At 45.9% G+C, this 25817-nt stretch overlaps 1 protein-coding gene across 1 annotated transcript in view; it reads right to left on the reverse strand.

The window, feature by feature from the left end:
* SLC25A13 (solute carrier family 25 member 13) overlaps window positions 1-25817 on the reverse strand; it is a 247445-nt gene that overhangs the window by 5956 nt on the left and 215672 nt on the right. The window contains exons 16-17 of the mRNA XM_089678657.1: window positions 13359-13517; window positions 13171-13261 (exon numbers count right to left, since the gene is read on the reverse strand). Coding sequence (XP_089534783.1) covers window positions 13171-13261; window positions 13359-13517 — 250 coding nt within the window. The remainder of the gene's footprint in view (window positions 1-13170; window positions 13262-13358; window positions 13518-25817) is intronic.

Consider the following 25817-nt stretch of genomic DNA (forward strand, 5'->3'; position numbering starts at 1 on the left):
GCTTTCCTTGTGTGGGTACAGTGCCTGTAGGCAGCTCCATTCTGATTGGGCAAAGCCATGACACCTCCTAATATTGCTGAAGTATGCCCTCCTCCACCCATTCCTACTGGCTAGTGAGGCAGTTCCTTCAATAATTTGTCCAGATGACTATTGTCACAGGGACAAAAAAGTGATGGGAAACCCTAATGTTGGGGTTCCCCTCAATTTGAGATTTCCTCACCACTTTTCTATCTACAAGACAGGAAATAAAACAGAAATCTCCCCAGCAGGATACTGACAGTGAAAACAGAACATGGCAGGGGTTTTAGCCCTTCCCCACTCTATCCAAGACAAAAAGAAAACAAGTTTTGGCTATATATACACACACACACATTTTAAAAAAATTCCAATACACAGTATGTTGTATTAAACATGCTACTGGGTTCAAATGTTAAAGCTAGTGTTTGACAGCAACCCTTAAGGGGTAAATCTGAACTCTTGGTAAATAAATACCCTTGCAGGGGAGCCCCATCCACACTGCAGGTTTTTGCCTAGGGTACCAGTAATCTGCACACTTTCTTATATCACTCACTCCGCAGACTCCATGTGACCAATCCTGTTGCTCCTTTGCTTCTGGGATTTGGCCCATGGCTGCAATCATTACAAGTGATTGTAAAGTTTTAATTTTTTTTCTCATTTAAATATCAAACACGTCATACATACCTGCTCTGTGTAAGGGTGTGGCACAGAGCAGCTCCGTTCCTTCTCTTCTGGGGCCCCCCCCTCCCCAATGCCCCCCCCCCCCCGGGCTGGATCTCCACATTTCTTCCTCTCTTGAGAGCCCCCATAGCAAGCCGCTTTCTATGGGGGGCACTCTATTCAGACACACAGCCAGTGTCAGGGATCCCCTCGATCCCCGCCGCGATGGTCCCGGCGCAGGCGCAGTGTGCCGCCCTGTGCAGGGACTCGAGCACTAGGTCCGGGCCGGCCGCGGCGTTCGAGTTCGCGCATGCGCAGTAGAAGCCGTGGCCACCCGCTGGGCACCAATGGCAGCGCAGGGCGGGATATTTAAACGACCCTGAGCTGTCATTTAGTGCCTTCTGGTCTTACCTGTATCCTGTATCTGCGAACCTGTGTATTGTAAGTTGCTGACCCGGATTGTACCTGACCTTGCTGTATTTCTCCTGCCCTGACCCTTGCTTTGCCTGACCTCTCTCCTGAATGCCCCCTATTGGATTTGACCTGCTGTTGCTGACCTGGCGTGTGACCCGACCATTCTATGCTCGCTGCCTTGTACCTTGCCGTCCTCTCTGTTACCGACCCAGCCCGTCTGACCTTGCTCATCCATCCATCCATCCATCCCGTGCAGTCCTCATATCAGACTCTTCCCCGTGGGAGCCCTTGGTGCATACCACTACCACTGACGGACGCACCCAGTAGCCACGACCGGGGTCCCAAGTCCATCCCCACCATCAGGGGCCCTGGTGAACAAGCACCCTAGGACTTAGACTCCATGCGCTGGGGACGCCTATTCAGTGGAGTGCTAGTGGTACCGCCAGGCGGTCCCTTACAGTACCAGAAGGCCATGACTGAGTCTAGAGGAGGGCCCTTGCCGCTTGAGGAGATCTGCAGGCACCTGTCTAACTTGACACAGGCCGTATCGGCCCTGCAGGACAGATGTCAGCAGATTGAGAATCACTTCCAGACCTGCACTATATCCGTTTCTGCCCCACAGGCCGCGGTCCCCGCACCCCCGGCCGTAGCAGCCCCTGTGCCGGTTTCTGGGGCATCCGTCCCACTCCCGGCGGCCGAACCCCGAGTACCCTTACCGGAACGTTTTCACGGGGACCGCACACGCTTCAGGTCATTCCGTGAGTCCTGTCTTCTCTATTTTGAGTTGCAACCACGAACCTTTGTGACTGAATCCGTGAAGGTGGGGTTCGTCATCTCCCTCCTGCAGGGTGAACCCCAAGACTGGGCCCACCGACTGCGGGGAAAAAATGACCCTCACCTTAGTTCGGTTGACAATTTTTTTGACGCAATGGCCATCCTATACGATGACCCACAGCGGGCAGCTTCTGCTGAAGCTACTTTGTACACGCTCCGGCAAGGCTGCCGAGCGGCGGAGGAGTACGCGTCTGAATTTAGGCGCTGGATGGGGGACACACGCTGGAACGAGTTTGCTCTCCTGCATCAGTTCCGCATAGGCCTATCAGAAGGCCTGAAAGATGAGCTCGCCCGGGTGGAGGTGCCTGAGACTTTAGAGGACTTAATTGCACTGACTATTAAGATTGACCGTAGACTGCGGGAACGCAGGTTTGAGATGTCCGGCCAGGGTCATGGAAATCCCTGGGGGTCATTTCAAGGTCCCAGTCAAGCACCTAGGCCAAACATCCAGAACCGGCCACCTGGAGATATCCCTGAACCTATGCAACTCGGCCTGGCACAGCCTAAACTATCTCCAGAGGAACATCAGCGCAGATGATCCCAGAACCTGTGCCTCTACTGTGGTGAAGCTGGTCATATGGTACGATCCTGCCCGCAGAAACTGAGTAAGTGCACCTCTTCTTCCTTGTCCATTGGCAATGTTAGTCCATCCCAATACTTAGTGGTGCCCCTTTCCTTTCAGCTTCCGGAAAGGACCGTGGAAGTATCGGCCATAGTTGATTCGGGGGCATGCAGCTGCTTCTTGGACATTAATTTTGCTCACCAGCAGGGTATTCCTCTCCAATTGAAACAGAAGGGGTTCAATATTTATTTGGCCGACGGTTCCCGGATAAAATCAGGGGTAGTGAACCAGGAAACCCCCTCCATCGCCACTGTCATTGCCGGCCAGCACCAGGAACTGCTCCGCCTGGATGCTATAGCTTCACCCCTCTTCCCAGTCATTTTGGGGCTCCCATGGTTACGGGCCCATAACCCCCAAATTGACTGGGAGACCGGAGTAATTTCGTTCTCCATACTGTCGGGTATACTGCCGCACTTCGGGCCCGGGGGTCCCCCAAATCCTCCTGTGCTCTGAGGGGGAAGCCGAATTAAAACAGGTAATCCCGGCAGCCTACCATGAGTTTCTAGATGTGTTCAGCAAGCGGGGAGCTGATACTCTACTCCCCCACCGCCCTTATGACTGTCCCGTTGACCTGTTACCCGGTTCAGAAATTCCTTTTGGGCGAATCTTCCCCCTTTCAGAGCTCGAATTGGGGGCCCTGAAGGAATATATCGAGGACAGCCTCCAGAAGGGGTTCATCCGCCCCTCCACTTCACCGGCGGGGCAGGAATTTTCTTTGTTGAAAAAAAGGACAAAACCTTGAGGCCGTGTATCGATTACAGGGAGTTGAACAGGGTCACGATAAAGAACCGTTACCCACTGCCGTTAGTACCAGAGTTATTCCAAAGTTTAAAAACAGCAGTGGTTTTTACAAAGCTGGATTTGAGGGGAGCATACAACTTGGTTCGCATAAGGGAGGGGGACGAGTGGAAGACGGCCTTCCGCACCCGCTTCGGCCATTTTGAATATTTGGTCATGCCGTTCGGGTTGTGTAATGCTCCGGCCATGTTTCAACACTTTGTGAATGATATTTTTAGGGACTTCCTGGATGTCTTTGTTATCGTCTATTTAGACGACATTTTGATTTTCTCCCCTTCCTTGGGGGAACACAGAATACATGTAGCGAGGGTATTGGGGCGATTGCGGCAGCATGGGTTGTACGCCAAGGCAGAGAAATGTTGTTTCGAACAATCCAGCATTACTTTCTTGGGCCTGATTATCTCCACCGCGGGGGTCGCGATGGATCCCCAGAAAGTCGCTGCAATACTGGATTGGCCTGAACCCACGGACAGGAAAGGCGTCCAACGATTTATTGGTTTTGCAAATTTTTACCGAAAATTCATCAAGAACTTCTCGGGTCTGGTCTCCCCCATTACTCAGCTAACCAAGCTGGGAACCCGGTTCAGATGGACACCAGAAGCTCAGGAAGCTTTTGAAGCCTTGAAGAAGTTGTTCACCTCGGCACCCATTTTGGGTCACCCAGACGCCGCCCTGCCCTACATCCTGGAAGTGGATGCATCGGAGAATGCGGTAGGTTCCATCCTCTCCCAGCGGAAAGGCACCAAGGAATTGCTCCATCCTGTAGCATTCTTCTCACGGAAGCTTACCCCAGCAGAGAAGAATTATGATATCGGTGATCGAGAGCTACTGGCGATCAAAACAGCATTAGAGGAATGGAGGTACCTGCTGGAAGGTGCTGTGCACCCCATCTTAATCTTTACTGATCACAAAAACCTAGAATATCTGAGAACCGCCAAGTGTCTACGCCCGCGACAGGCAAGATGGGCACTATTCTTTTCTAGATTCAACTTCCACATTACGTACCGGCCTGGATCAAAGAACACTAAGCCAGATGCGTTATCACGTATGTACGAGGACGCCAAGGAGATCCCAGTACCCGACACCATCCTGTCCTCGGGTAACTTCTTGGCCCTTCAGTTGGACCTTCGTTCCAAGATAATGGAGGCATCCACAACCGTCTCTACCCCAGCCGGAGGGCTCCTCCAGAACAAGGGGGGACTCCTATGGAGGGAAGATCGGATTGTGGTGCCGGAGGAAGCCCGAACCCTGGTCTTGGGCCATTGCCATGACCACCCGATGGCGGGGCACTTTGGCCCAGAAAAGACCCTGGAACTTCTCCGACGCTCCTTCTGGTGGCCGGACATGGCTAAAGATTGTAATGGCTATGTAAGGTCCTGTATCACCTGCCAAAAGAACAAGCCATCCAGAAACAAAGTTTGGGGTCTGCTGCGACCCTTACCGATTCCTGAACGGCCTTGGCAAAAGATCTCGTTAGACTTTATAGTCGAGCTTCCGCCATCACTAGACCACACGGCAATCCTGGTGGTCGTGGACCGCTTGTCCAAGATGGCCCACTTCATCCCGTTGAAGAAAACCCCCTCGGCAGCCGAGACTGCGCGAGTTTTCATTCGTGAGGTAGTAAGGCTGCATGGGGTCCCCGAAGACATTGTCTCGGACCGAGGGGTCCAGTTCACGTCAAGATTTTGGAGGGCACTGTGCAAAGCCCTGGACATCAAATTGTCCCTTTCCTCTGCATTCCACCCTCAAACTAACGGTCAAACCGAAAGGACCAATCAGACCCTGGAGCAATACTTGAGATGCTACACTTCATTTACTCAAGATGACTGGATGCCACTTCTCCCCCTAGCGGAATTTGCGTACAACGCCCATCACTCAGCGACGGGACAGTCCCCGTTCTTTGCCAACTATGGTTTTCACCCCGTCTTCCTCCCGGATTTGGTCTCGGAATGCCCAGTACCAGCAACGCCAGATGTAGTAACGTTTTTCTCCACGAACAATAAGAAGCTTCAAGAGGCCATCAGTCGGGCCCAGGAAGACTACAGGAAGGCATTCAACAGGAAACGGAGGGGAGATCTGGTGTTGCGGCCTGGGGAGAAGGTTTGGCTAGAGACGTCCAATTTAAAGATGCTTTGTCCGTCGAAGAAATTGGGACCCAAGTTTATAGGCCCCTTCTGCATTAAACGGATGGTCAACGAAGCGGCCTACGAACTCGTCCTTCCTGACACACTCAAAATCCACCCAGTCTTCCATGTGTCCCTGCTGAAGCCAGTAATCCCAGATGCCTTCCCTGACCGAGAATCGAGACCCCCGGAAGCCATAACGGTCGAGGGAGAAGAAGAATTTGAGGTGGAATCAATCCTAAAGTGCCGAAGGAGGGGGGGCCAGGCCCAATTCCTAATCAAATGGAAGGGCTATGGCCCTGAGGACAATTCTTGGGAACCAGCCCAGAGTGTCCATGCACCTAGACTTGTCCGGAGGTTCTTTCGCGCTCACCCGTGGTGGAGAGATCGGGTGGGCATCCGGAGGTTGCCCGTAGGGGGGGGGCAATGTCAGGGATCCCCTTGATCCCCGCCGCGATGGTCCCGGCGCAGGCGCAGTGTGCCGCCCTGTGCAGGGACTCGAGCACTAGGTCCGGGCCGGCCGCGGGGTTCGAGTTCGCGCATGCGCAGTAGAAGCCGCGGCCGCCCGCTGGGCACCAATGGCAGCGCAGGGCGGGATATTTAAACGACCCTGAGCTGTCATTCAGTGCCTTCTGGTCTTACCTGTATCCTGTATCTGCGAACCTGTGTATTGTAAGTTGCTGACCCGGATTGTACCTGACCTTGCTGTATTTCTCCTGCCCTGACCCTTGCTTTGCCTGACCTCTCTCCTGAATGCCCCTGATTGGATTTGACCTGCTGTTGCTGACCTGGCGTGTGACCCGACCATTCTATGCCCGCTGCCTTGTACCTTGCCGTCCTCTCTGTTACCGACCCGGCCCGTCTGACCTTGCTCATCCATCCATCCATCCCGTGCAGTGGGGTCTGCTTACCTCCTCATATCCTCTTCCCCAGACTCTTCCCCGTGGGAGCCCTTGGCGCATACCACTACCACTGACGGACGCACCCAGTAGCCACGACCTGGTCTCAGGGGCTCCAAGTCCATCCCCACCATCAGGGGCCCTGGTGAACAAGCAGACTCCGTGCGCTGGGGACGCCTATTCAGTGGAGTGCTAGTGGTACCGCCAGGCGGTCCCTTACAGCCAGCTCTGCCTCCCTGCTCTATGCTCACAAAGTTTCACTGACAGGAGCAGGAGCCAATTGGGAGAGGGAAAAAGAGCTGCTGCAGATGTGAACAGAGCTGAATCGAGGTCGGGCTCGTGAGGTTTTAGAGGGGGGCAGGGGGGAGCTATTATAAAAAGGTTTTTTTTTTACCTTAATGCATTAGGGTAAAAAAAAACAAAAAACAAAAACACAAAACAACACACTTTTACAACCACTCAATCCAGCATTGTAAAGATGCCAAGGGACCACAGCATCAGAGATAAGAGGTGATCATTGGCTTCTGGGGGAGCACTTACTTTACACTAATCAAGAAATGGGTTATATTGCCCCTATCAGGAGGAGTTGGACACTGGCAAACAAAAAATGTTTGGCCAGCCAGGTATAATACCTCCCTCTCAGGGCATGCATCAGCTTTATAGAAAACAGAGGGCTGAGACCCATGTCCCTTAATGAACTCCAAGAATTTAGGATGGTGGGTACAAAAATCCTGTGTTCTCTCTCGTTGATTAATGGACACCAGAATTTGTTACTCAGAGATGATCGGTAGTCAAAAAAGCAGTCCAACTGAGGAGTGGGCAACAATAAAACATAAGCAGGCCCTCATAACAAAACATAGACTGGGAGTATCCTGGAGCAAAAATAGCTGCCTAAAAAAATCTTACACCTGCAACTGGCAACAGACTGGGGCATTCTGCAAATGGATCTCTGCATCTGAGGACACATCTCTCCAGTTTGTTGCGGAGCCTGGAGGTCCACCAGTTGGTGTCCCAAACTTGTGACTTGGATCTTGAAACACTACTGGATGTACGGACCATTCTTTTGGTTTCAGGTTCTGCTGACTGAGGTCGTCTGCCTGCCAATTTACTACACCTGGAATGTAAACTGTAGACAAAGTGCCACAGCAAGACTTCAGGTTCCCCTGGTAGTTGATGTACACCACCACATTGGCATTTTCTGATCGGTTGACCCATCAGTCAATATTACTCGGACAGGCAGACTGCATGGAGCTGCAGAATTTTGATTGGGAGACAAGATTCCTCTACTGATAAGCTGTCTAGGACTCCATTACAGCCCTTCAGGCTAGCATCCCTTGTTGGGATTTTACAAACCAGTAGGAGGATGATTACCCCAACCCCAAAGCTGGATTCCTGAGTCACCAGGCCAGAGATAACCTGGTCTTTGGTGTAAGCAGAGTCAGTTTGTCTAGAGACTGAACAAAATTGTCCCTCAATGACAGAATGATGTGTCAAAGGCTACCATCATGCCCTAAACTCTCATGCAGAATCGCAGAAAGTTTTTCTTAAGTTTTTCTTGGCGAAGATTCTTCTAGCTACAAGTCTGTTCCAGCTCTGACCACTAAAATTCAGAACCCAACCAAAATCTTTTTAAAGGCCTAGGCCGTCTGCATCACATTGTCAGTCAGTATTTGCACCAAGTATTCACTCAACAGGAGATTTTCCCAAAATCCTACAATGGTAATACGCTGGGAGTGTAAAAAACTAGTATGGGGGTCAATATTGGGTGCAGGAAGATAGACCGAATTTGAGGGCTACACAATGGTAGTGTTGTGCTCTCACAGCAAAATGAATGTAGTGTGGATAAGCTGCAGAGATGGTGACATGAAAGTGCTCATCCTTGAATGACCACAGAGGCTAGAAAGTATCCCTGATGGATGTAGGCTATGAGAGATCTGGAGGAGGACTCCTTGCAAAATTTCTGGACTTTAATACGTTTAATGAAACCCTTCATATCCAAGATGGGGCGGATGCCCCTTTTGGAACAGTGAAAAGATTGTAAAAATCCTGCAACCTTTTCTGTCAGTGAACAATGGCAAAAACTCTTCGCTCAAGAGATCTGCAAGAGCCACATTGAGGGCTGCTAGTCTGTGTGGGGACAAGGGCAAGTTGGATTGCATAACTCTGGGTAGTAGACAGAGACCAGAACTCTAGCTTGTAGCCGCTGGAAATCACTTCCCCTACCCAAGCATCTAAGATGCTTTTTGACCAGACATTCGCAAAGGTTAATGGATGTCCAAACAGTTTGGAAATTGGGGCTGTCTTTTCATGCTGAGAAGGTCTTATTTGAATATTTGGGAGATTCAGGGGGCCTGGGTTTGTGATTGAACTGGGCCCATGGCTGGAATTTGGCTTTGGAGGTTGAAGCCTGGGAGATACAAAATTATTTCTTCTTGGCCTCAGAGGGAAAAGGTGTCTTTCCAATTTGCAGCTTGGGCTTCTTTTGCGTGGGCTTTCTAACCCCCAGTTGAATCCTTTATGAAAGTGTTCAGAGACTCACCAAAAGATATTACCCTTTTACACAGATGAACATTTCAGCCAGAGTTCTCCGCATAATCACTTACAATAGAAAATTCAGGAAATAGGACAATCAATGTCAACTAATCCATCAACACAATAGTGCAGAGCTGTAGGCAGAAGCTTGCAGTGCTCAAGTACATGATCATTAAGGTTAGTAGCTGGATCCCTTGACATCTATTTAGACTATTCCCCTCGGGTTTGCCTTACAAATGTTACAGCTATGACAGGTTGCATAACAAGGTGATAACAAAGCTTCATTCTCAAAGAGGTATGGTCAGGGTTTTGTTAAGGTGGGAAAATCGCCAGATCCACAATAGACACAAACCACTTCTTTATCTTTAAAGCATTTAGGAGGAGTGAATGGTCACCATAAAGAATTGGATCAAGTAAAGAGTGTACCGGAAAGGTATTGATTGTTTCGGGGCACATGAGGGATTACAAACAGCACCTGTGGTAGATATGCTACTATTCTAATTTTAGTTGGCGCACATCACATCAATAAGAACCAAAACGGTATCTATAAAGTGGTTGTAGACCCCTGAGGTGAATAAACAAAGCATATCCTTCTATAGAGTGTACTTGCCTCAGTCCATGGCACTTAGCGTGGTTCTTGGCTGTTCTCTGTGATCTGCTATCTACATGAGTCACTTATCACAGTTTTCCCCGACACAAGGCAATCCTAGGAGACGCCTGGCCTTAGGCTGGTCAATTCAGTGGGCTTATGTGAAGGTTTCTTATCACTTTACGCCTGGACGCTATGGCAGCTGGCTGCAGCTCCTTGGAACACATTTATCCATCAAAGATTTGTGAGATCCTTTGATTAGACAGTCTCAGCAATAGAAGGTTTGGAGGCCACCACAGATACAGGCATGTCCAACAAAGATTCTGAGGGAGAAGGAGTAGAAGCATGCTTATGGACTCTACATTCCAAGTCAGCATGCAGAACTGCAATTTGGTCAATAAAATCAAGCATAGCTCTAACTTCTTCCAGCTTAAGGCAGAATTGGGGGCCACAACTGAAAGAGCTAAAGAAGTTTGAGAAGTGTAATGACTCAAGCAGGGGACATGAATTCAGACTGGCAGTTTTAGGCCCTTGAGGAGGGGACACTGCATACTACTCTGAACTATTAGTAGATCCTGAGCTAGAGAGGCCCCATTCAGCAGGACTGTTCCCTTGTGCTTGATTTTTGACACGTAGCACAGTTTAAAAGATGCATCTTAACGGAATATCATGTAAAAACCATGGAAAACCACAAATCAGCTGCTCAGTAGGAGAGATTCAATGACTGTACGTGACCAGGTCACTGTAGGCAGCAGAAAGGAGCAACTAAGGTAAAACCATGTCTCTTGTAAATAGGAGCAATGCCAGGAGGCAGTTAATTCTCACTTTTCAGCTTGAACAGAGTGCAAAGCACACACGTGCAATGCTAGTTAGCAATGCAGCACACATCTGGCCAGTATGTTAACCCTTTCCATGGAAACCGAAAGAAGAGAGGGTGCAATAATGGCATCCAACAGTACTAATACACGTAGTAGCTCCCAATGCTTGGCTCACACAGCCTCTCGTGTGACCCAGTCCCAGACCCATGAGTACATTAAAGAGTCTTCAGAGGCTGTATCTCACCAGAATGAGCTGTGCCCATGCTCTGGACCTGGTAGGCACTAGCACACTAGTGCTAACACAGTACGCAGAGGTCTGGAAAGTGCCAAAAGCAGAGCCTAGCACTCAAAGGTCACATTCGAGGCAGGCTCTACATTCCTCGGTCCAGTGGTGTATGGACTCTAACCAGGGGCGGACTGACAACTCATGGGGCCCACGGGCAATAGGGGATCATGGGGCCCCTGTGTCCTCGCCACACCCAAAAAAGCCTATGAAAAAGCCAATGAAAGGTATCAGGGGCATCTCATGGGGCCCCCTACTGACCCTGGGCCCTCGGGCAGTGCCCGAGTGCTCGAATGGTCAGTCCACCCCTGACTCTAACGTTAGTGCTGAGGATACCCCGATGCAGGATGGCTGCATAAAATGCACAGCTCAGCATGTGGATAAAGTCAATTTACAAAACAATCTCGATAAGAGAGAAAATGACTAGGAACAATGCTAAGACTATTCTCAAAAAAATCATCTATCCTAGAACACTAGCCAAAAAAAACTCAAGAACTAATTCCCAATTCCTATAATGAACAAGAAAAAGTACTTTTTACTGCCACCCTAGACAAAAACAAGCATTTAGTCCTTGCAGTGCAGCAGTGGAAGCCCCACTGCATAGTTGTCATATTCCCAGAGTTCAGCTTTAATGTGCTTGATTTTACTAACCCCTCAGAACTCTCAGGGAGGGCAAGGTTATCAGAAAGATTTGCACTTTCTTTCTATGTTTCGTTAAACTGTAACCGATTGCTGTAGCAGCGATCACGGTCACATGCCAGATACAACTAAACTCATCTTGTATATACAATATCCCTAAACAGATTTTATGTGTTTTATGATATTTTTAGCTATCCTATTCATTTATATTATTATTTTGTCAATTTGCTATGTTATTTTAATTAAGAATGACTTATATTTGATGTATCCGGTCATCTCATGTAGGGACTTATGGAGTCCTTCGACTGGACATTATCCATTTTGCACCTGGAGTACCTACATATGCTATGAACCTATACCATGTCATCCATATAACTCACCTTTCCGGTGTTGAATCACCAAATAGGGGATGTGTTATTGATACTATTACCTCCCTGAGATTGTTTAACCACTCTGTAGTGGCATATCAGCGTTTGTTTATACGCTAGGATGGCATCGCTTACTGCTATTTCTTATGTTAAGCTGGCAAATGAATGGTGCCTCTAGATGCAAATTATCAGTTGATGGCAAACGGCAGTGGAGAATTTGATAGTTCTTCAGATTTCCCCTTTTGAGTTACCGCTGTTTAGCTATACATACTGATGCCTGTCTTATCTGTTTCATTTTTATTTATTTTATATGCTTTATATAATCCATCAGCCGGAGACCCGAACATTCGGAGCACCCCTTTATAACGTGGGTATAGTAGCTCCATTCCCTTTATTCTCACCCGAATGGGTGTTGACTGGGAGGAGGGAGGTGTCCATAACAACCTGTTCAGTGATGTCACTGCATTCACCTTCCTGGGAACAAAGAGCCTTTTTTCCAGGCTCAATCGCGCTGATGTCTGTGCGCTGTCAGCCTGGCTTAATGTGCCTCGGCTGACAGTTTTGTATATCTATGGAAAAATGGCGCTTCGATCTGCGCGCATGCGCAGTAGCGTGGTCTTCGGCAAAATGGCGGCGATTCAGTGCGCATGCGCGAATCCCCGCGGTCTGCATTTAAGCATTTGGCGTCTGTCACAGAGCTGTCAGTATCCCCTGTGATGATGTGCCTTAGCACGAAAGGCCTCAGGAGGAACTGACAGCCTGTGACGCCTGATTTAGCCGTCCAGACCACGTGGAGGTCTGGCGGCCAACCATTACTAGGGTCAGTATTTATCTTCTTTTATCAACTCCTCACTGTGTGTTCTTCTGGCAATGTGCCAGAATTTTGTTCACTGACCTGATTTTTAAGATTTCATGCACCAATAAAGCATTTACATACTACACTATGGGTACTTTCCCTAGTTTTACCCTTCACTGAGGGGTTGGCAGACACAGCTACATATCTTATCCAGAGGAGGGAATCCTGCACCTGGAAGGAACATATACCTTGGCTGATCCAAATCTAAGGAGGCCCTGTTAGCCCAGCAGATCGACTGATGACACCTCTTTCTGGAGGATAACGACATCTGTGGGATTTGATACACATATGCGCATTTCCTATGCGCGGTCGGTGAGTGCGCATTTCTGCCATTTTCCGGATTTGATACAAGCTGTGTTCACCTTATTTATGAATCAATCGCAGGATTTTTATGAACATTTATCTTTGATCGAACTATTTAGATTGAATTTTATCGTATTTTATATTGTGTTATTTAGCGCTGCACTTTTTTTTTTTTTTTTTTTTATTATTATTTTTCTTGTATAGAGGTGGTTGTGATCATCTTTAGTGCTTTGAGCTGCTTATGTGACAATTTATCAGTAGCGTTCACTTTGTTCTATATCAATTCATCTTGTATAACTGAAGTGTAAGCCAATAAAGGTTTTACAAACTTCACTGGCTGCCAAGATTGTTGTGTTGTTTAATCAGCAAGGAAGAACATAATTCAACTAATAAAAACAACAAAGAATAACTTACGCTCCACCAAAATCTACGTAGAACCATCGCTGCAATAACTCGTATGTCAACAACGTCACACCAAACTGGGGAGAGGACCTGAACACACGGGCTGCAGACAGAAAAAAAAACGTCAGCATTCATCGCAGAAGAGGAAAATGCCATGTAAAGTGGTCTACCTTCCAATATACAGAACAAGAGACAGTTACCTCCGGCTCCTTTCCAAAATGCACGATGCCCTTCCTCCCGCAGGATTTTTCTAAAACAGTCTATGACCCCCGTGTAGGTGGTCTGACCAGCCCGAGCAGCGACTTGCAGTCGAGTTTTGATGACATCAGCAGGTGTCACCAGAGATGCAGCCGGCATACCTGCAAAGAAATACATGACTCATGAGGATCACTGTCCATTCACAACAACCATGCCAAGACAAAGGTGATACATAAATGAATGAAGCATGTAGCATCGTAAAGTTCTGTACAGGGCAATGGATGCAAAGTGAACACTTGGTTTAGAAAGAAAGGAAAATCTAGAGGAGAACATTACAAGAGGAGACAGCTATGTCCTGTATGTGTTCAATGGCTGGGCAGAGGGATCACAAAAACCTCTACGCTGTGTATGCACCCCTCCTGCAAGCAAAGCCAATGCAATAAAGATTTTAGCTTGGCTTTAACCACTTCCCGACCGGCCGTTGCATATAAACGGCCGGACGGTGGCACTGCAGGGTCGGGTGGCCATTTATAAACGGCCTCCCCGCACCCTGCTTGTGCGCACTCCTTGGGAGCGCGCAGCACCGCGATCCGGTGCCCGCTGTGTCCTCCGGACACAGTGAAACACCGACCGTCGGACGGGACCTCTGTACGAGGTCCCGATCATGTGATCACTGATCGGCCAATCAGTGATCACATGCAAAGTAGTAAGCAAGATGTCACTTGTGACATCATTGCTTACTACGTGTGAAATCTGTGAATGATCACAGAGGTCACATGGTACAAGGCTATTCACAACAGCCTTGTACCATGTGACAAGCTGTGACCAATCACAGCTCACTCAGTACTTCTCAATGAGTGCAAGAATGCAGACAGAGAGAAAGAAATGATTGCTTTTACATCCTATATGGGTGTAAAAGCAATCAGTGTAAAAAAAAAAACAACAAAATCTTCATCACCCCCCACAAGTAGTACAGTGTCACCATGGTGACACTGTACTGCTAGGGTGACAGTATGTAAAAAAAAAAAAAATATAACAAAATAAAAATGTAAAAAAAAAAATGTTTAAAAATTATACTTTTTGGTTATAAACTAATTTGGATTTTTTTTTTTTTACTAAAAAGATAACGGAATAAATTTTGGCCAAGATTTATGATGAAATATTATTTATTTGCAAAATTTTATAAAAAAAACACTTTTCAAAATTTTTGGACATTTTCATTTACATAGCAAAAAATATAAAAATCCCAGTGGTGAATAAATATCAGCAAAATAAAGCTTTATCTGTCTCAAAAAAATGGTAAAAAATTCATTTAGGTACAGTGTTGCATGACCGCGCAATTGTCATTCAAAGTGTGATAGCGTTGAAAGCTGAAAATTGCCCTGGTCAGGAAGGGGGTAAAAGTGTCCGGACTGGAAGTGGTTAAAGTGTGTGCACACCTAAAATAAAAATCCTTTCTATATTATTATTTTTATACAGGATTTATATAGTGCCAACAGTTTGCTCAGAGCTTACTATATCATTTCCAAGTCCCTTTAATATTGTAGTTTTTCATTATATCATTTAGTAATGCTAACTAAATATACCTGGTGATCTTACCAGTGTCCTCTGATCATTTCTCCACTTCCCCCATCTTATTGGTACCCCTAACCTTGGTAGCACAGATGTGGTCCGGTTGTCAGCTTTGTTTTGACTGCAGTGCCATTATCAGCTTGGGACATCACAGACTGCCAAGCCACCTTAGAGGGGAAAGCAGCAACGGATGGCTGGATACGGTTTCCAATGGCTGATCAGATGCTGACCATGGCCCCAACTTTTCTCTAGAGTCATGAGACAGGACAAATTGCAGTCATGTGACCACAAAAAACCCCAAAAAACTCTTGCCTTGTAGTAATGCTGTACCAGCACTCCAAGGGTTAACTGCTCAATTTATGTCTATGAGACTTAAAAGCAGTTAACAGTTTTACTTACTGGATCTTCCTCACCCCTGGCAGGTGGCGCACGTGCCCCCCCCCCCCCCATGGACTGTTCCTCAGCGTCCTCATGTCCAGTGCAGAGTTGTGGTCCCTGCATTGGTCTTGACACTGGATGACCTCAGATTGCCGAAGCATTGGGGAAGACTGAGGACCAGTCTAGCTACATAGAAAAGCTTGTGGCAGCAGAGGATCGAACAAGTAAAAGTGCTTTATAATGATTCCTAGACAGGAATGAGCATTTTTATATTTTCCTGGAAATCAGCTTGCAGTGGTCTAAGAATAAAAAAGCAAAAGTATTCTTCACTAGAGAGTTAGTTTTCTGAAACTACATTAGGGTTATGTGATCGGTTTACAGCAAACTTTGCTTCCAAGGGCGGCAGAGGTCTCCAAAACCCGATTGACCTCATGCTTCCCTGGCAGGAAATTATCTCATGGTGAAATGTGTGCCATCCTCCCCTGAGGTTTTCTGTAAAGCCCCTAAATTAGAGGCTATGAGGAATATGGAGAGGACTTCCATATCCGCCCCATGACAAAAACCAAAGGAAAAAACTTGATATGGGATGTTGGAAGCGCTCCAGACCACCCCTCTTCGTGTAATGAATGTCAGCATTAAATGAGAATCTGAACATTGAAGACACTCCTCAATAAAGAGTTAACGTCTTCCCACTCACAGAGGAAGCCTGTTAAGCCACTTACAGCTCATTAAAGACCAACTCCAGCCAAAACATATTTTTACTATTGGATAGAATGCCACATTTTCACTGCTATCAGTATCCTTGATGAGATGACTTGCCATGCTTTCCAGTCCATTGGACAGGATTAGAAATGTATCCAATACGTGTTTTTTTAAATAGATTGTCTTTACTAAAGTTGTGCAGTTACAGAAGAATCTACAACCGACAAGTCTCCAAAAAGGAGATACAATAAAAATATAAACAACTCATCCGCTCTGCTTCAGGTGTAGGGACTTAAAGTGGCTGTAAACCTCAGGCATGAAATATGAACAGTGCATATCCCTCTATAGTGTGTACTTATCTTAATCCACAGCACCAAGTATCATTTCTGTCTGCTGCTTCGTTCCTCTACTATCAGCATCAATCACCAATGACAAATTTTCCTGACACCAAGAGAAAAATGGTGACAAGGAGGGACCTCCAGCAGATTGACAGCCTCAGCTATGTTCCTCTGTGCTGTGTGGACGGGGGTGTCTCTCTTACCTTCAATCAGCTCCCAGAGCTCTCTCTCTGTAATTTCAGCTCTCTGCCCCATTTTTTCTGAACTCTAATACAAGCTTTATCAGAAGACTTTAAAAGAGAAGACTGCAGATAGACAGATACAACTTAAGTAGGAGGATTTGTTTAATCTCTGTGTATTACCTGAGGCCAGTCACTTCACTGGGTATATGGAAGGGTTTACAACCACTTTAACCACCTCCGGCCCGCCATATAGTAATAGGACGGGCACAAGGTGGCTCTCATTCTGGGAGGACGTCATATGACGACCTCCCATTCTCACTGCGCATGCGCGGCTCAGGGAGCGCGCTGCGTGGCGATCGGCGGTGCGCTGTGTCCCTTGGACACAGCGGATCACCGATCACGGAAAGAGCCGAAGATGTCGGCTCGGTCATGTGATCAGCTGTGTCCAATCACAGCTGATCACATGTAAACAGGGAAATGCCGGTTATCGGCATTACTCTCCTCTCGAGCGAGCTGTCACGCTGACAGCTCGAGAGGAGAGGAGAGCCGGTAATCGCCTTTCCACTGAGGGGATATGTACACTGATCATCAGAGCGCTGATGATCAGTGTAGCCCAAGCAGTGCCACCTGTCAGTGCTCATCAGTGCCACGTGCCAGTGCACATCAATGCCACATATCAGTGCCCATCTGAGCTGCCTTTCCGTGTCACCCATCAGTGCCAGTCAGTACCACCTATCAATGCCAATCAGTGCCACCTATCAGTGCTGCCAATCAGTGCCACCTATCAGTGCCAGTCAGTGCCGCCTATCAGTGCCATATATCAGTGCCATGTATCAGTGCTGCCTTTCAGTGCCCATCAGTGATGCCTGTCAATGCCCATCAGTGCCACATACCAGTGCCTCATCAGTGCCCATCAATGCAGCCTCATTAGCGCACATCATTGAAGGAGAAAAATCACTTATTTATAAAATTTTATAACAAAAATGAAGAAAAAAAATTTTTTTTTCAAAATTTTCAGTGGTTTTTGGTTTAAGAAAAAAACCCCAGAGGTGATTAAATACCACCAAAAGAAAGCTCTGTCACAAAAAAAGTGATAAAAATTTTATATTGGTACAGTGTTTGACCGCGCAATTGTCATTCAAAGTGCGACAGCGCTGAAAGCGGAAATTGGCCTGGGCAGGAAGGGGGTTTTTACAGTCAGGTCCATAAATATTGGGACATCGACACAATTCTAACATTTTTGGCTCTATACACCACCACAATGGATTTGAAATGAAACGAACAAGATGTGCTTTAACTGCAGACTGTCAGCTTTAATTTGAGGGTATTTACATCCAAATCAGGTGAACGGTGTAGGAATTACAACAGTTTGCATATGTGCCTCCCACTTGTTAAGGGACCAAAAGTAATGGGACAGAATAATAATCATAAATCAAACTTTCACTTTTTAATACTTGGTTGCAAATCCTTTGCAGTCAATTACAGCCTGAAGTCTGGAACGCATAGACATCACCAGACGCTGGGTTTCATCCCTGGTGATGCTCTGCCAGGCCTCTACTGCAACTGTCTTCAGTTCCTGCTTGTTCTTGGGGCATTTTCCTTTCAGTTTTGTCTTCAGCAAGTGAAATGCATGCTCAATCGGATTCAGGTCAGGTGATTGATTGTGATGTGCAGCTCAGTGTACATTATTGACAGGTCGGGAGAAGCTTTTATAACTAAAGAGTCTCTCCTGTCATAAAAACCCTATCTGTTAGCATTTGTTTTTTTCAAATAGTTTAATTCCCCTTTAATGTGGTCAGAACATAACTGCCATAGCATTTACCAGAAGCCATCACATTGCATGAAAAAATACACAAAAAGGAGACTGAAGGGAGAGCAACTCCTACAAGGCTATGTGGCACCCTTGTAAATACAATATATTGCCAAAAGTATTGGAACAGCCCAACAAATCATTGGATTCAGGTGTTCCAATCCCCTCCATGGTCACAGATGTATACAATCATCACCTAGGCATGCAGACTGCTTCTACAAACATTTGTGAAAGAATGGGTCGCTCTCAGGAGCTCAGTGACTCCAAGCGTGGTCCCGTGATAGGTTGTCACCTGTGCAATAAGTCCATCCGTGACATTTCCTGGCTACTAAATATTCCACGCTCAACTGTTAGTGGTATTATAATAAAGCGGAAGAAACTGGGAACAGCAACTCAGCCACGAGGTGGTAGGCCACGTATAATGACAGAGCTGGGTCAGCACATGCTTAAGTGCACAGTGTGCAGAAATCACCAACTGTCTACAGAGTCAATAGCTAAAGACCTCCAAAGTTTGTGTGGCCTCCAGAATAGTACAACAGTGTGTAGAGAGCTTCATGGAATGGGTTTCCATGGCCGAGCAGTTGCATCCAAGCCTTACATCACCAAGTGCAATGGAAAGCGTCAGATGCAGTGGTGTAAAGCACATGGCCACTGGACTCTAGAGCAGTGGAGATATGTTCTCTGGAGTGACCAATCACGCTTCCCTGTCTGGCAAGGACAGTAAACTGGCCCTTTTTTAAAAATTTTGGATGCCCCTGATCCAGAGGATCTTTTGGAGAAGCAGAACAACAGATACACTTCAAGCAAACTTGTAAGCATTAAAAGTGACTCTGGACAAGGTCTGCCCCTCCAGCCCTACTAGCCAAACCCCTATAGCTGCCAATAGGATACATAAAATACAGGAACAGTCTGGTCTCTGTACCACCCACTTCAACCTCCTCCACATAACACAGCAGGTGTACTGCACAGAAAAACGATGAGCTGTAATGCCATGCAAAAACTTACAAAAACTCTCTGGGATTATATAAATAAAAAAATATATGGGAAATAAACTGGATTTTCTGACACTGGGACAGTTGCAATCTTTCCTGGACAATGTCAGCAGCTCACTGAAGTTGCCCTTTAAATGTTGGAAGGGAGATTGAAGTTCGAGCTGCTGCTGTAGAAAATTGGTAACATGTCTGATGATTGAATTCAGATTTTTGGAGGTGAAAGCTCCTCTGCTTGTGCTTTTTTCACGCCTCTGTGGCTACTGGCACGGAACACACAGGGAGCTGAAAAGCAAGAGAGACTTCAACCTCACCACCGCCGCTGCTGCTGCCGCCGCCACTTAGCCACAGGCTCGCGCAAGGAGGACCGGCTGCCACCACCTCAAATAACCCCAGGAAAACTCTGCGTCCCTTTTCTCTCTGTGCAAAATCAGCAAACCAAACCCAGCTAGGGTTTCCAGAGCAGCTTTCATCTGGAGCAATGCGTTCACCGTGCAGCGCTCGCTCCCACTCCTTCTCATGTCTGGCCGATGATTTCAATTTATCATGGCACAAAACCAATGTAAGGAGGTCACACTCCGCCTATTAGATGGAAATAGAGACCATGTGTATGAGGGTTTGAAAATGCCGATCACCAAATGGTTATTAGGTTTTTAAAGAGGAACTTTACAACATTTTATTTACATCTAAACTGGTCATAACATATTCCCTATTCTCTGTTCCGAAAACAGCCTTCCCTGAAAAATGTCTGTCTGTGGGGTCTCATACCTGTAAAGCCCAATTGAACTTACCATCTACTATACAGGTGCATCAATACAAAATGTGTGCAAATTTTTTCAGTTCATTTTCTTTAGAAAGCAGCCACAGCCTATGTAGAAAAGCTTGTGTCCTGCCAGCAGGCTGCAGAGAAGGATCATTGCTCTCTCTAGAGGAAGCAATCTCACTGCAGAGGTCAAGACGTGCCCCCCTATTAAATCAGGGCCAGAGCGCAATAATCAGCAGGCAGTGACAGCTTTGTTGATTGGAGAGTTCAGCAGGGGGGAGTGCCGGATCTCCAGAGAAAGACCACCATTTTTGGCAGCTCGGCCTAGGTCCAGCAAAGACTAATGGGGACCATGGTCCATAACACAGACAAAGATTCTCCCTTAGGCTGCAAGCTTGAAGCTCGATTCTCCAAAAATGCTCAAACTTAAAAAATTGTTCTCTATGGTGCCTGTTTGCGCAATCAGATGAGAAAAGGCACCATAGAGAACAATTGATTTTATTTTAAGTTTAAGCTTTTTTGGAGCTTCAAGCTACAAAATAGGATAATTGAGCAATTAAGACAGCGCTCCTCACTCATAATATACCTCTTAGTGTATCGGAGAAAATTTCATCTATGTTGGTGCAAATAAAGAAAAAAATACATAAATACAATAGTGCACTAAATTATACCATGCAAAAACATTGACTCGATATCTATGTGAATACATAAATCAATGAATGTTCAAAGAAATGTCCATAAAAATATATAGTGATATCATAAATATATATTCTTCAGAAATCCTTGTAATTATTGTATTTCTTATAAATTATTGTATAGCTCAACATCCACGTGAAATCCACCACCAAACGAATTAAATGCACTCACCAGAGCTCCATGCTGGTAAAGTTATAAACCAGCTAAAGGAGCTTTGGCTCTGGGAGCAGAAGGATGTTGGATGACGAAACGCGTAGGGAGGGGCCTCAGAGGTAACGTCACCACGTATGGGTAAGCTGCCGATGTCAAACTGTGACTGTATAGGTAAAGTTGATCCAGGGAATATCCAGTTGACTCTTGGGGGATCAGGAAGGAATTTTTTTCCCAGCAGGAGCAAATTGGATCATGCTTTGATGGGTTTTTTTTTTGCCTTCCTCTGGATCAACTGTGGGTGTAGGATTATAACTTTTTTTTTTTCTATGGTTGAACTGGATGGAGTTTTGTCTTTTTTTCAGCCAGACTATGTTACAGATATTGAGTCACTGTTTTTGCATGGTATAATTTAGTGCACTATTGTATTTATTTAATTATTATTTTTTTCTTTACTTGGACCAATATAGATGAAATTTTCTCTGACACACCAAGACGTATATTATGAGTGAGGAGCGCTGTCTTAATTGATTAATTACTACACTGAGCACCTTGATTTCAAGGATCAGATAGCTGCTCTTCCACATTTTTTAGTTATATTCATCCAATATTTTATTTTGTGTTTTTCTATCCAGTGGCGCTGTCCTTATTTCTAGTAAGTCAAGCTACAAAACGCTCATGTGTGAATGCAGCCTTAAGGCCCAGTTGAACCTTGATCCATGAGAAGCTCACTTCCATACTTGAAGACAACCATACCAAATTTCTAAAGGTTTAGGACCCCTGGATTTCCTATAACACCCACCTGAATCTAGACCGAACTTTGCTCTCTGATGAATTTCATCATTGTCCTTTGGTACCCAAGCCACTGACCCACATGGGCTCCTTCTTTAACCCCTCCTCCCACATTCACTCTTCCCAGGCAAATGCCCTCTTCCTCCTCAGTTCTCTCTTTGGGTCTCCCGCCTCTCATCTCAGTACTTCTTCATGAAGTGTTTGATGCATCCCATCCCAGAATCCCAATTTTATAGGGGTGTCCACGATGGATAACAGAGCACTCCTCACCGGAACCATCCATCTCCTATTGTACTAGCCTTGGAGTTTTTGTCTCCTTATAACAAATGTTATCTTGCTCATGCGGTGTACTGTATTTCTGTACTATGGTGGAACTTGTTGTAAGCCAATTGGCTCTCCTGGTATCTAGTTTCAAAGGTCAGTTTTAGTAGACTGGCTATACACAACTCAACTTTCAGGCAATTTCTACTGAACTGGCTGAAATCCAAACCGAGGGTGGCTCGGTTGTCACCACCAGGTGCGACAAACAACTGAAAAATTAGAGTAGTCAGGTGGAAAATGGTCAGCTGAATAGTGTCTGCATTCAATTAGATCCTGTTTAGCATGTATGGAGGAATCCTTCAGATTTCTTGGGCTGAATGAGAAATTATGTGTGTATGGCTATCCCTACAGTGGTTCTACAGCCTAAACATTTTATCCTCAATGGATTCCTTGCATTAAGGTAAAAATGTTTAGGCAGTAGCACCCCAGCCCCCTCTTATACTTGGCTGCTGAGCCCTCATTCGATGCAGCGTTGTGCCTCTCTGCAGCAGGTCTCTTCCTTCACTTCCTTTGTTGAAGAAGCGGGAACCACTGGCTCCTGCTCTGGTCTATCAAAGCGAGTGACAAGGGAGCAGGGGTGGGTCTGAGCCCTGCTGCCTGTGACTATCGACGCAAGCCGCACAGCATGGGATGAAGCCCACACAAAGGCCCAGTATGAAAGTGGCTTCCTATGGGGGCACTTGCTGAATCGGAGGAGCCACAAAGACTGCGTTGGACTCGAGAAGAGGAGGACTGGGGATGCTAGTAACTATAAACTTTTTTTTTTTCCATTTTGCATTAAGAATCACTTTACTCTCTTGATGTTATACTCAAATGCAAAGCTTGTCGCTATCTCCTCTTAATCTGTCCACACACACACTCATGTCAATTTGAATTGATGTGGTTTTGAATTAATCAGAATGGCTTATCATATTTAAAAGTATTTTTTTATTTGCCATGCAAATTTTCTTTTAATATGATGAAAAAAATTTTTTATCTGACTGTTGTAATAAATTTGTACAGAAAATTGAAACCATTGGAATACTGAACTACTGGAGTGAAAAGTACCTTATAGAACCAATGGGCTCTGTATAGGATTATTATTGGATCCAGACTAAATAAAATGCGGTGAGAAACTGATCATCTTGGTTAAGTATCCGACTGACAATTTTGTTGCCACAAGACTAGACTGGCGTGTGGATGCCAGCACACTGAATATATAGCCACGCTAAGGAGCACATACACAGGCCTGCAGATTAAGGTGATATACTAGCATAAAGCACCAAGAAAAAAATTGCCTTTAGTCATTTTTTTTTCAACCAACCATACTGTGGAAAGTACATACTGCACACCATTTGTCTCAGAAGCTATTACTTCTTGCAGGTGTTTTGCAGAACTGTACCCTAGTCTCCATTTCTCAATACAACATTTCTTCAGTTGCAAAATGTTTGCGGTTTCTACCCATTTTAAAAGCCTATATTACAACTTCAAAGGGGATAAAAAAAACAGGGCTTTGACTAGGACAGTTACTAACCCTCCATTTCTCTGTTTGTGACCCATTTCTTCATGGATTTGCTAGTGTGCTTTGGATCATTATTGAATTAAAAGGTTCATTGCGATTCATCTTTAACTTTTGGACAAATAGTCTCATAGTTTTTTCAAGCACACTTTGATGTGATTCAGAATTCATAGTTGACTGATGACAACTTTGCCACCATGCTTCACAGTTGATATGAGTTTCTCTTTGTGAAATGCCATCTTCTGCTTGCCTTCTGTTAGGGCCCTACTGATGAGCTTTTGTGCAACAAAGCGGAGTTCCACTCACGCTGTCAAAAAATAAACGTAAGCAGCTACAAAAACTGTAGCTGCTGACTTTTAAAAAACAGCCACTTACCTGTCCCTCTGTCCTGCAGTGTGTCCCCTGTAGCCCGTTTTACTGGCCATCCTGTATTCCAGGCGCCGGCATCTTCAGTGTGGGCACCCGGCTGTGATAGCTTGCGGCTTCCCAATGCACATGCGCGAGTAGCGCTGCACTTCATGAATGGTCCTGTAGTCTTCTGGGACCTGTCACGTGTCCCAAAAGACTACAGGGAAGGGAGGGAGGGAAGACTCCATCCGCTTCCGATCGCCTAGGTGATCGAACCGCAAGTAGGAGCGGGTACCTGTCAAATTCGAGTACCCTTTCCCCCCCCCCGCCCCCCAAAGGTGCCAATCCTTATGGGGAGCGGGGGAACAGTCCTTAAAGCGGAACTTCCCCTTTTGGGTGGCGTGCCGCTTTATGGGCCCTTTAACACTTGCATTTTTGATGGGTTCCTATTGACTTACAATGGAAGATGCCTTTTTGGTGTGATTTTGAAAAACTGCACCAAAGATGCAGCACTTTCCAAAGCGCAGTGCACCTGCAGTGTGAACCGTTACATAAGATTTCATTGGGGATAGTTTTCATGCATTTGGAAAAAAGCACCAGTGTGAAAGAGGCCTTGCTGTGGCCAAAGAACTTTGTGTCATTGGTCCAGTAGTAGTTTTTCCCATAGGCACTGGGAAGGAGACTGCTCAACCTGGATGAAAGGGACCATGTTTTCTCAGGCTCCTTTCAGTGATGGCCACGGGACCAAAATACTTTGGATCATATGAACTATTAAATGGAGAAATTAAAAACGCAACATTTTTCTGATCCTCCCATTTGGAAGTGATTATGTTACCAATACCTAGACTTTTTTTTTTTTCATGCGGCCAGTAGTGGTGGGAGCCTGGATAAGCATTCCTGCCCTGTTGTTATATTTTATCAATCCCAGCAGGTCTGTTTACAACATGTAAAGTGTGTGTTTTCTGTAATATACATCTCCCAGTATGTATATATGTATTATCTTGGTTTGTTGGAGGCCCAGTCTATAACGGATCAGCGGTCGCAGTTCACAGAATTGTTTGTCGTTTCTTGTAAGTGTATTTTGGGCTGCAATGAAATATTCTCTGTCAAGATTGGCAGCTTAATTCTATGTATGTAATATTTTCTTTAAACCACAATTTACAATTTTTACTTTACATCTCCCTATGGCGTTCTATATTTACACTTTCTTCTCCATGCGGCTGTTTATTGCGTTGAAATGGGTCAGTTTATGCCGCCAGACCATACTGGTTTGGCTGCAGCCCTTGCGGGCTCCATAGAGAAGGGAAAGATTTCAACATTTACTCTGAGGCAGCTTAGTTTGGACTTTCTATAACATCAGTCATAAAACTGTAATGGATGAAGATTTTATGTTGTAGGTAAAAAGGATCAGAAGAAAGTTAGGTTTTATGTCACAGAGAAAGTCGTAGATACTAGAAATTGCAGTCATATGTAGCAGAAAAATCAACAATGCCCTGACTTTCTAAACTCCACCCCCTGACTTCATTCATTAATTGGTGAGTAATGTGACGGGTGGGGTCACTCCTCTTTTTGTCCAGCATCAGCAGTTCTTAACGATACGGAGAATGGTGCTCACATGAGCTCTGGTATCTACAGCCAAGCTGGTGTGAGGACATGTCTCCCAGGTCTACTGCGCTTTGGGATCAAAAGGAAGTGGACTGAATGACACAGACCGTTATCCAACCTAAAAGAGGAATGGCAGCAAGACATTGGAGCCCAGTTAGTCAGAGGACAGTACCAGTGAGAGGACAAGTATAAAGGCAGAAAGCTTGATAATCTAAAAACAAACTAAAAATTGTTCACCAAACCTAGACTGGTATTCCTTCTTCTACCCCGTTACACTTACCCCTCTCCCTTCCTACCCCCCTTACGATCCCTCCGTT

This window comes from Staurois parvus, unplaced genomic scaffold (genome assembly GCF_062004578.1).
Source record: "Staurois parvus isolate SC_StPar_1 unplaced genomic scaffold, SC_StPar_1.0 ptg000208l, whole genome shotgun sequence".
NCBI classification, from domain to species: domain Eukaryota; kingdom Metazoa; phylum Chordata; class Amphibia; order Anura; family Ranidae; genus Staurois; species Staurois parvus.